This window comes from Acipenser ruthenus, chromosome 14 (genome assembly GCF_902713425.1).
Source record: "Acipenser ruthenus chromosome 14, fAciRut3.2 maternal haplotype, whole genome shotgun sequence".
Taxonomy (NCBI): Eukaryota; Metazoa; Chordata; class Actinopteri; order Acipenseriformes; family Acipenseridae; genus Acipenser; species Acipenser ruthenus.
The window spans coordinates 31,740,103-31,750,983 of NC_081202.1; the positions used below are offsets into that span (position 1 = coordinate 31,740,103).

The 10,881-nt window shown below is 43.0% G+C and overlaps 1 protein-coding gene across 2 annotated transcripts; it reads right to left on the reverse strand.

Moving 5' to 3' along the window:
• Positions 1–1,504: 1,504 nt before the first annotated feature.
• Positions 1,505–5,699, reverse strand: LOC117420119 (microsomal glutathione S-transferase 1-like). Of its 2 annotated transcripts, none has more exons than XM_034033660.3 (4): positions 5,554–5,699; positions 3,690–3,828; positions 2,809–2,906; positions 1,505–2,434 (listed from the first exon to the last, which is right to left on the reverse strand). In XM_034033660.3, exons 2-4 carry the CDS (start codon positions 3,813–3,815, stop codon positions 2,188–2,190), a joined length of 471 nt encoding a protein of 156 aa, XP_033889551.1. In that variant the 5' UTR covers positions 3,816–3,828; positions 5,554–5,699; the 3' UTR covers positions 1,505–2,187. The 2 variants fall into 2 exon arrangements, with proteins under 2 accessions (XP_033889551.1, XP_033889552.1); XM_034033661.3 differs by having other exon boundaries at positions 3,690–3,862; positions 5,554–5,642.
• Between the last annotated feature and the right edge of the window lie 5,182 nt (positions 5,700–10,881).

A 10,881-nucleotide genomic window follows, 5' to 3' on the forward strand; every position in this document is an offset into this window, starting at 1 on the left:
CCTATAGATGAGTGCAGTCTGTATGCCTGTGTACTGGTTAGAAGTACATCTTTCAATCGAAGCCTCGATCGTTTGAGGAGGCTGTGAGCTGAGGAGGGGTGCTCAGGCTGCTAGTTGTTTCACAATCAGAAACTATTCTTTAGTGGACTGCTCCCGAGCCCGATGCATATGCGGTCTTTGTGATTTGATTCCAGTATTATTTAGCTGCTCATATAAACAGAGCGTGATTCATCGCAATTGCAAAACAAATTACTGAGCATGTGTCTGCATGGAGCTCTCCCAGTCTTTTACATTATTATTATTATTACAGTTCCATAATGGTCCTTATAAAGGTTTAACACGGTACTGCTGCATGGTTCTTTTCCCATGCATATACTACGCATTTACCAGTTTACCCGGGTTTGCCGCGTTTATTAATATACTTTACCAGACCTCGCTATGCTTTACCATGCTTTTACTGTGGAAACTTTTATATGGGTTCGTTTACTATGTTTATATCTGCTTTACCAAACAGACGAGAGTAAAGTGAACAGGCATACCTCCCTGGGCTTTACCATGCTTTATTACACTTTGCTGTACTTGCACTGTGGGAAACTTTTATAATGGTTAGTTTACCATGGTTTTTTTTTTTTAATATGCTTTAATATGCTTTCACTATGTTTTGTTACACTTTGCTGTGCCTTTACTACAGGAAACCTTTATAAGGGAGGTGGTGGCAAATGAAGATTAGCTATGGCAGTGCCACATTCTTTTACATACCAGTACAACAAAATGTGTCTCAGAATAAAAAAACACTGAACTGTCATTTCAAAGCCATCCAGTAGGTGTCAGTAACTCCCTGAATATGATCACCAGGCTCCTAAAACTATAAAACTGAATAAAACAGAAAAACAATTTTCATTAAAAAACAAGTCTATCACCTAAACCAGGTTTGATAACTATAACTAAAACTAAAACGCTAAATGATAACAAAGAGTCTTTAGTAAACTTACAGTAGTATTTAGAATAATGGTATAAAAAAAGTGTATTGTCACTGAAGTCTAATTAAGTATAAAATGACTTAGAAACTCTCCACAGCTGAATCCACAAGGTCAATGCTTACAGGATCTCTGCATGCTGTTCTCAGATGATGACATTCCCATTTGAATCAGGTCTATTTAAAGTACTTAAACCCTGGTGTCATGTAGTCTCGTCTGTGAATCATGCTGATGTGTTTCAAGCAATTCTTTATTGGACTGAGTTTAATTGGCAGAGTCGTGTTTAATGGACCCAGCCTGCAAGAAATGCTACATTGTATATTATTCTTAGAGCGGCTCTCTACAAAACATCCACTTCAACTGACTAAACAGGTCAAATTAAGACCCGAGTTGGTCTGCCTGTGATGTAGTTGTTCCTTCCGTCCCTCCTAAAACCACTCTTGAGGACCGCTTGACTAACTGATTCTCTGAAATCCAGATTTAAGAAAATGCCACCATTTAAAACAAGCTGCAGTTAAACAGATCGATGAGTGGGAAAATTTAAGAAGGTATTTTATTTCATTTGGTTTTACAAAAGATTTCAGGTTAGAATGGCATAAAAAATTTAAAAAAAAACACAAAACCCCTCATAAAAAGACATCTCTCCACGTTCTGTGCTTGCCTGCTTTCACATTTCAATAGAGAGAGTCGCTCTGTGAGGTAGCCTCAGGCACATTCATCATGACAGCCAGCGATTTAGAACTGAAAGAGAAGGGTTTAGACCCAATGGACTGCAGTGTCATAGAAGTGACAAACAATGATGTTGAAAGCTACGCCAGCCAAGGCTTCAAACAGCATTCTCTTACCTAATAGCAATGGATATGCTTTCATTTTGAATTAGCTAGACCCTTACAAAAGTTTACCATAGTAGAAGCATAGCAAAGTGTAATAGAGTGAAAGCATGGTAAAGCACAGGAAAGCAATGTAAAGAACAGTGTGGTATGGTAAAGCATCTTAATAAACATGGTGCAGAAATACCATGGTAAACTTGTATAAGGGGAAAACAGGTAACTTGTGCTATATTAAAGTAAAAAAAAAAAAAAAAAAGAAAATACCTCTAACCCAAACCCTGACGCTGGTACCATTTCAAATCACCTATTAAAGAAAGGAGATAAGCACTTCTTCTGTACAGACCAGAGCCTGCTGTGTGAGCCAGGGCCAGGCTGTCTCTCTAGATGACCAGGCTGGTGCTCAGGAGCCGGTACCCCATAGAGAAGGTGCTCAGCAGGCCCACTATCCAGCTCACACCCCTGCAGGGCTGGGGCAGGGGCAGCAGGTAGGCCACGGTGTGAAGGAACCTGGAGCCCACGAATACTCGGAAGTGCAGCAGCGCCGTGGACAGGGCGGGGCCGCTCAGTGCATACAGCAGACCGATCACCACAAAGGGCACAATGTTCTCCAGGTCATTCTGGTGGCACCTAAACCACGGGGAGAGACAGTGACACGCAACGTTAGTGTTGTACGTTTGGTCTCGTATCACGACAAACGAGGCATCGCAATTCATCGACACACTGTGAATCATTACCCCCCTAATGTACATGGACAAGTGTACGTGCGACATTCATAAAGACACACTCCTCAATATCCCACAACATTAAGCTCATTAACCTGTGGTAGAGTCACCAGGTTTTATCACAATTGATTAGGCTGTTCTCTGATGACAGGCAGTGTTATGTAGCTCTGTAATCAGTGTGAAATACAGGTGTGCTCACTGTGATTGAGGCCCGAGTGTAACATATGCCTGACAGGCAGGATCTGCATTGAAACGACGGGGAGTACTGAAGACACCCACCTTCTGACACGCTCCACGTCCGGATCAGTCCGGAGGAATTTCTTCTTGTCTTCTTCATTTCTTCCATGTATAGCCATGTCTTCCGGGTTCGAAAACGCCTGGAGAATAAACAAACAATCACAGCGAGTGGATCGGGTGAAAGAAACAGCCCTACAGGCATTGACATCTACAAGGAGCAGGTCAGAGGCAGCAGCAAACTGATCTCTCAATGTAAAACACAACATGGAACTGTGAATGATTCAGCCTGGAAAGGTGTGCCGTTGATCATTTATACAGTATTATTACAATGGCAAAGGAGTGCTGAGATTAAATTACAATTATATTGTAATTACAAATATTGTAATTACAAATATTGAAGATTGAATCATTCAGTTAAGAAACATCTTCTAAAGCTGAAGAAAACCAGATACTTTTTACTACAGAAAAGTTCCCCACCAAAAAAAGTCAGAAAACAAGAATTTTTTTAATGCAGTTAGTCCGAACATAGATACATTTATTTTACCAAAGTGTGTTTCAAATAGTGAGATGCCATTTCCAAGATTTACACTTCAATCAAGGATTGCCCTTATAAAGTTTCCCATAGTCAAAGTACAAAGCACAGTGAGAGCGCAGTAAAACATAGGTAAGCACAGAGAGGCATGGTAAAGCTTCTTAAAAAAAATATTTAAAAAAAAACACACATAGTAAACTAACCCTTATAAAAGTTTCCCATAGCAAGAGCAAGGCAAAGTTTAACATAGTACAGTGAAAGCACAGTAAAACATAAGGAAGCATGTCACTCCTACACTCAGTGACTGCTCACTTTACTCTCATCTGTTTGTTGTCACTCCCACGCTTCAGTGACTGCTCACTTTACTTTCATCTGTTTGTTTTTTGCCCACCTTCCTTGTCATCCTGTAGTACCCCGTCATGGGTCCCATCAGCAGCATCTTCAGAACCACGATCGTGGTGTACGTGGAAAACGCTAAGAAGACATCACTGTCAATCATCTGAGAGACTTCCGCCATCCTAAACCTTCTCCTGGGCAGAGAAGAGAGCAGAGCAAAGACAGGGCCTTAATCAAGAGAGGAGAGGAGGGGAGGGCATGGAGCAATGAGAGCAGAGACAGGGCGTTACCCAAGAGAGGAGAGGAGGGGAGGGGCATGGAGCAATGAGAGCAGAGACAGGGCGTTACCCAAGAGAGGGGAGGAGGGGAGGGGGGCATGGAGCAATGAGAGCAGAGACAGGGCGTTACCCAAGAGAGGGGAGGGGCATGGAGCAATGAGAACAGAGACAGGGCGTTACCCAAGAGAGGAGAGGAGGGGAGGGGCATGGAGCAATGAGAGCAGAGACAGGGCGTTACCCAAGAGAGGGGAGGGGCATGGAGCAATGAGAACAGAGACAGGGCGTTACCCAAGAGAGGAGAGGAGGGGAGGGGCATGGAGCAATGAGAGCAGAGACAGGGCGTTACCCAAGAGAGGAGAGGAGGGGAGGGGCATGGAGCAATGAGAGCAGAGACAGGGCGTTACCCAAGAGAGGGGAGGAGGGAGGAGAGGAGAGGGGAGGGCAGGATAGCAATTAACACAGATAGGCTAGATCAACCAATGCGTGTTTACAGAAAAGCTGACTGATTATTTACAAAAAAAAAAAAAGTAAAACTAGCAGTCACTGCCCTTTCCTCTCCCCCATATGGGCTAGTGTGTACAGGCGCTTGTCCACTAGGCACAACAGATTCCACATACAGTATGCATTATGGAACATATTATAAAACCACTGCCCTACTGTTTCAGTGCTTCTGTTCTGCACTGTGATCACGGTTAGGCTCAGTTCCATTTCCATTTCCAATTGCTTTTTAAAAGCAGTTCCCTCAAAGGAATTGGAAAACATATTTTAAACACACAATAAGTAATATTTTGCCACTGCGAGAAACGCATTTTAACAGAATACCGCCAATTGCAATTTTGATCAATGACGTGTTGAATTTGTTAAAAGAGAATTGGGAATTGATTTTAGAAAGGAATTGGATGACCCCAATCCTGACTGTGTTGTGGTTTTCGTTTGCCAATCATAGACCGCCTATTTTAACATTGATACTATACTAACATACGCTCCTGTATCTCTCATTCGGACTCTGGATTGTCAACATGGAAAATTGGCAATAGAACTACAGCGCTGAAATAATACAAAATGGACTTGCCAAACTATGTTGAGTAATACAGCAGCACACCGTTTAACCAGTATTGTTACCCACTCTCTGCAGACGAGATTGTGTTCAATTTTGCGTCCAGAATATACTAATAACTCGTGTAAAAACTTAGTTATTATTAAAGTAGTATTTAGTAATAATACACAAAAGTTACACGCATGTACTACTAGTTGCATTCATGACCGCTTCAATGATAAACAATACAGATAAAAAAAGTCGCCAAAAACAATATAAAAACTTAAAAACTATTTGTTTACATAAAAAAAGATTTAAAAGTGTCCATTTGTTTTTTAATTTCGCCAACAAAGACAACGAAAACGAGCAATTTTATACAGACATGACTAGGCAAGAAAGAAAAAGAAACACGCATAACCGTACAAATCCTGGCCCTTTTTTTCCCTGCACGAAGATGTTTTGTTCCTTCCCCTTACTAAATAAATGGCGTATCTTTACTGCGCTGTACCCACCCAAACCACTATATGATTTCTGCACGCCAAGAAATTCTTCATTTACTTAACTGACATATTACTGTCATATTACTGTCAACATTTTAGTCTTACCTGCTGTGCAGACGGAAAGGGAAGAAAAACAAGTGTTTATTTGCTGAAGTGAAATGGGCGTATCTACGAGCTACACAGTCTTATAGTAAAGGCGGGTGCGATTAGGCTTGGCTAGATCACTTACAACGAGATAAGGAACAAAGCTCGTAACTTTTAACCCAGTTTCATTCCATTTACGCTGTTCCATTCACAATGCTGAGTCATGCTTGCTTAGTTTGTTTTCATTAATGATACATTAATGATAGTGTCACGCTATCATGTTCCATTTTACAGCAGCGCTAATTCATTGGTGTGAGTTTACTATATTGTAGAAATGTAGACAGGTAGGTGTACTCTACTTCATCAGCGGACCTTGTTGATTGTCCAGATGGTTTGCATCCCCCACAGGTTTAGCTGTAGGGGCACAAGCCTGCACAAGCCTCAGGCCTGTGAAGCATTTGGAAATATGTGAAGTAGGGTTACCACCTGTCCCTGTATTCCCTTAAGTCACTACAGATACTATAGGTCCTGAAGTGGGCGCGATGCTAACGAGAGTATAACCACATTTTTTATTTTATTTTGATCAGCACGCTATAAATCCTTCCTACTTGGCCCGATTTTAATCATAAAACCAAACAAACGTTTTCATCAACGCTCAATGCACCATCAGTCCCTGCCTGTCCTGTCTGTAAAAAGTGACTGATGTGTTTAGGAATAATGCGTGTGTGTCAGACGCAACAAATGCGTTAGTAAGAAGAGGCTATCATTATTATTCACATAAATCTGACCGCAATTATTCCTGCATGTTTCTTTATGCAATATGTCAGGTCGGCAGGCTCGTGGATATTAATTCCGAATTTCTCCAGTCCCCTCTCATACATTCAATCAGACCCTTGCGCTCGGCTGTGATGTATAAACACGGTGCTTTTAAATTCATTGGTGTGGGGGCTGAGGGTGGAAAAGCACACACGGTACATTGTTGAGACCTATAGTAAATTTGGTGAAACGATTCCACAAACGAAACACAAATATGGGGCAGCAGTGTGGAGTAGTGGTTAGGGCTCTGGACTCTTGACCGGAGGGTTGTGGGTTCAATCCCTGGTGGGGTGACACTGCTGCTGTACCCTTGAGCAAGGTACTTTACCTAGATTGCTCCAGTAAAAACCCAACTGTATAAATGGGTAATTGTATGTAAAAATAATGTGTAAAAAAGAATGTAATTGTATGTAAAAATAATGTGGTATCTTGTAACAATTGTAAGTCGCCCTGGATAAGGGCGTCTGCTAATAAATAAATAATAATAATAATAACAAATAAATTATATTTTAACACACACATATACATATATACACTGTCCTGTTATTTTTTATGATGTTTGCAATCCATCTGAATAATCTGGAGAATGCACACACCCATGAACGACTTGCTGACTCTACACTCATTGAGACATTGGGATACATAGAGCAGCTCATGTATATAAGGTCTGATTATCCATTACTTGATCTTTCTTTCATGTTGCAGGGCTGTTGATAGCTTCACCCTTAGTGCCTCCCCTTTATAATGTTGATGTTGGGAGCCATATGCAACTGTGCAATTTGTGTTCCTCCTTATAATAAGAATATGAGTGCTGGTGGAATGGCATTATGGGGCAGATGGGAGCAGCGACCATACCAACTTATAACTAGGTCTTTTAAACTATTTGTCCTCTGTAGAGTCTGTATTCTCGGTGCTCAATCGATGTTCCCTGTACGGCAGTTACTGCTTAAATATCCCTTCATCAGTTCTAATAAGAAGTTGTGCAAGCAGTTTTAGCACACACAGGTGGGAGGGGGGTTGCTATTGATACAGATTGCCTGGTCAAAGCTAGAAAATGTTAATATTCTGCATGGTTTTGAAGATGATGGGACAGTTATCTATACAACATATTGGAGCAGGAAAGCAAGAAGCTGTTCTGCACTCATCCAGCATTTCATGTTGAAGGATAGCATATAGTCACAGGCTTGCATACCCTCATCAGTGCCTTATTTCCCATCTCTTGAGTTTTCAAACAGAACGCACGCATCTGACCTTTAATTCCCGCAGGACGGGAACAGAAGGCCTGTTTGAAAGGCTGTTGAATTTCTTCCCTCTCGGAAGCTGAGGACTTCTCATAGTATTCCTCCCGGATCACAGACACCTGTTATTTATCAGCCGCTCTGATTTGAAAGCCCAGGGAGCCTGTCCATTGCGTATTGCAGTACACACCACACCCCCCCCGGGACTCGCTTGGAAATGGAATGCTTCCTCTCAGCGGGGTACCTGACTTCAGTTTTCTTTTTCAATAAAAATAGATGGCATGATTACATGTTAATTGAACACACACACAGAGCCTGGGGTGCAGTGGCAGGTTAGTGCTTTTCATTCTGCTACTCTGCTGTTGTGTTTGTCAGTGTGTTTGTACTGAGTGCGTTGCTTCCCTGCAGACTGGGAGTCAGTGGATCCAGGTTCCAGAGGCTAGGTGGTGTACACAGAGGGCTAGTTCATTAACCTCTCATTCATGCCTCTCCTCTCTGGAGGCCTGGGTTCAAATCTGGGGGCTTAGCTTCGAACATCTTTCACCTCTGGAGGCCTGGGTTCAAATAAGGCTTTTACATGTGAAAAAACAGATTTATTCACACCTGCACAGGTTAATGTCTGCTATGCGCAAGACCAGCACACACTCACTTCTCTGAATGTGACCATTAAGAGATGGTATAAGAAACAGACTTAAAACTAATTTCACTATTGAAGACATTGAGAATGACTTCTAGTCGAAACACTAGTTTGAGGGATCGCCAGCCTTAGAAGTGTCCGGCTCTGCTGCCAGTGGGTTAAACGCTGTACTTTCTATGAAAAATCTATTTTTGAAGACAAGGTAAACAGTTCTTAGAAAGTGACCTCAGCCCTCGTATTTGAATTCGTGGTGTGCTGCGAAAGCAGCACAGTGGAGGAAAAAGGTTTATCACCCAGGCTCCAACTCTTAACTCATATCTCACGAAGGAGCGAAGGCACTAATCTGTCAGGACACAAAGTCCAGTGCACAGCACACAGGTCATTGAGTAACATTGATGCACAGAATCAGAATATCTCAAATCTCAGGGCAGGAGGGAAGGAAGCTGTTAAATGCACCATATACTGAACAGCGTGCCCAGTAATATAGTTTCAGATTATAAACGATTTATGAGAAATCAACCAATCACCATTAAGGATTTGTCAGAATTCTTCTGCATCATATACTGTGTGTACAGATGTCCTCCTGTGCATATAACATGTGGCTCAATACTAAATAAAAAAAAACAACAAATAAAAAAAGTTTAATAGCAGTTCCGTTTTTTTTTCTGTGATTTATAATACAGTAATAAGTCATGTTTTTATTCTTTTGGAAAGTCCAGCTCCAAGTCGCCTGCACTTCTCCTGTGCTTCCTCATTCCACTAATGCTATCTTCATTTTCGACAAACACGCGGGGTCAGAATAGAAACGCTCCTGGTAGCCATGGAGAAAGTTCTGGTAGCCATGGAGATAGCATTACTGGAACGAGACAGTGCAAGCTGGGCTAAAGTTATTTCTTCATAAATCATAATGGATTTGTTCTTTTTACATTCTTTCTGAGTTCTTTTTACATTTTTTATGAGATCTTTTGCCATTTTTTTTTTTTTTTTGCATTATGGTAAAGGCATGACCGCATGGAGTGCAGGGGGAGTCATACAGCCTGGGTCCTCGAGGGTCTCCCCTGGTAAAGGCATGACCGCGTGGAGTGCAGGGGAGTCACACAGCCTGGGTCCTCGAGGGTCTCCCCTGGTAAAGGCATGACCGCGTGGAGTGCAGGGGGAGTCATACAGCCTGGGTCCTCGAGGGTCTCCCCTGGTAAAGGCATGACTGCGTGGAGTGCAGGGGGAGTCATACAGCCTGGGTCCTCGAGGGTCTCCCCTGGTAAAGGCATGACCGCGTGGAGTGCAGGGGGAGTCATACAGCCTGGGTCCTCGAGGGTCTCCCCTGGTAAAGGCATGACCGCGTGGAGTGCAGGGGAGTCACACAGCCTGGGTCCTCGAGGGTCTCCCCTGGTAAAGGCATGACTGCGTGGAGTGCAGGGGAGTCACACAGCCTGGGTCCTCGAGGGTCTCCCCTGGTAAAGGCATGACCGCATGGAGTGCAGGGGGAGTCATACAGCCTGGGTCCTCGAGGGTCTCCCCTGGTAAAGGCATGACCGCATGGAGTGCAGGGGGAGTCATACAGCCTGGGTCCTCGAGGGTCTCCCCTGGTAAAGGCATGACCGCGTGGAGTGCAGGGGGAGTCATACAGCCTGGGTCCTCGAGGGTCTCCCCTGGTAAAGGCATGACCGCGTGGAGTGCAGGGGAGTCACACAGCCTGGGGAGTGCAGGAGTCTGTGAGGGTCTCCCCTGGTAAAGGCATGACTGCGTGGAGTGCAGGGGGGTGGGGGATAATTGGGCACATTTGCAGCTAGGTACTCTTTAATAAAGCCAATGAGGCACAACATGAAAAACAGTGACCTCATTCATGCTAACCAATCCTTCTCAGATGACAGTTAAATTATACTCATGCAAAATAGGCACATCACATATTAATAACAAAAGTTTCTGAACATCGCATCGTCTTACCATAAAATATCTTTAATAAACAAGTAAAGGGTGTCAGTGTTGGTTCATAATTTTGAGTTTGTGAGCCGACTCTCTTGGAACCAGGGCCGGATTCTTTCAGAAATGTTGGTCAAAAGTCGGGGGTAAAATAATTGGGCACACAAAAAAAGTGTGCTTCTTTTTTCCTGATTTTTTGGAAATAAGAGTTCAAAAGGCCTCACCTCGGAGCTGTCTGCTTTGGCTGTGCTTGCTGACTTTGAAACCAGCAGTAGTGCTTGCCCTGAATTCCACGCTTCACGGCTGCTGGCTGCCCTTCATAAGCACACTGAATGTTGTGCTCCTTTGGTTTGTCTCCTAACAGAGATGTGCTGGAGCTAATTAACTGACGCAGGGTTCAGCACAGGGCTATTGACTCGAGGCAGGGCACCACAGGGGTCAGGACTCACTTTGTAAGCCATTAACACTTTGCAGACCCAAAGCTTTGAAAGCATCTGTGGCCCATGAGGCGGGGCCAGTTTCATTTTGTTGTGTTTCTCTCCTTCCCTTTTCATGCTGCTGTTGTTGGGTGCTTGTAGTTCTAGAACTGAAACTTAGTGTTTTGATACCTTTAAAGGAGTTTAAATTTTACAAAAAAATCTATGTAGCCAAGATATGTTTTTGTTTTAACCTAAACTGCTTTTTTAGTAATTTGATGAACTTGTTTGTAGCTGTTGCGTTCACTTGAATTTGTGACCA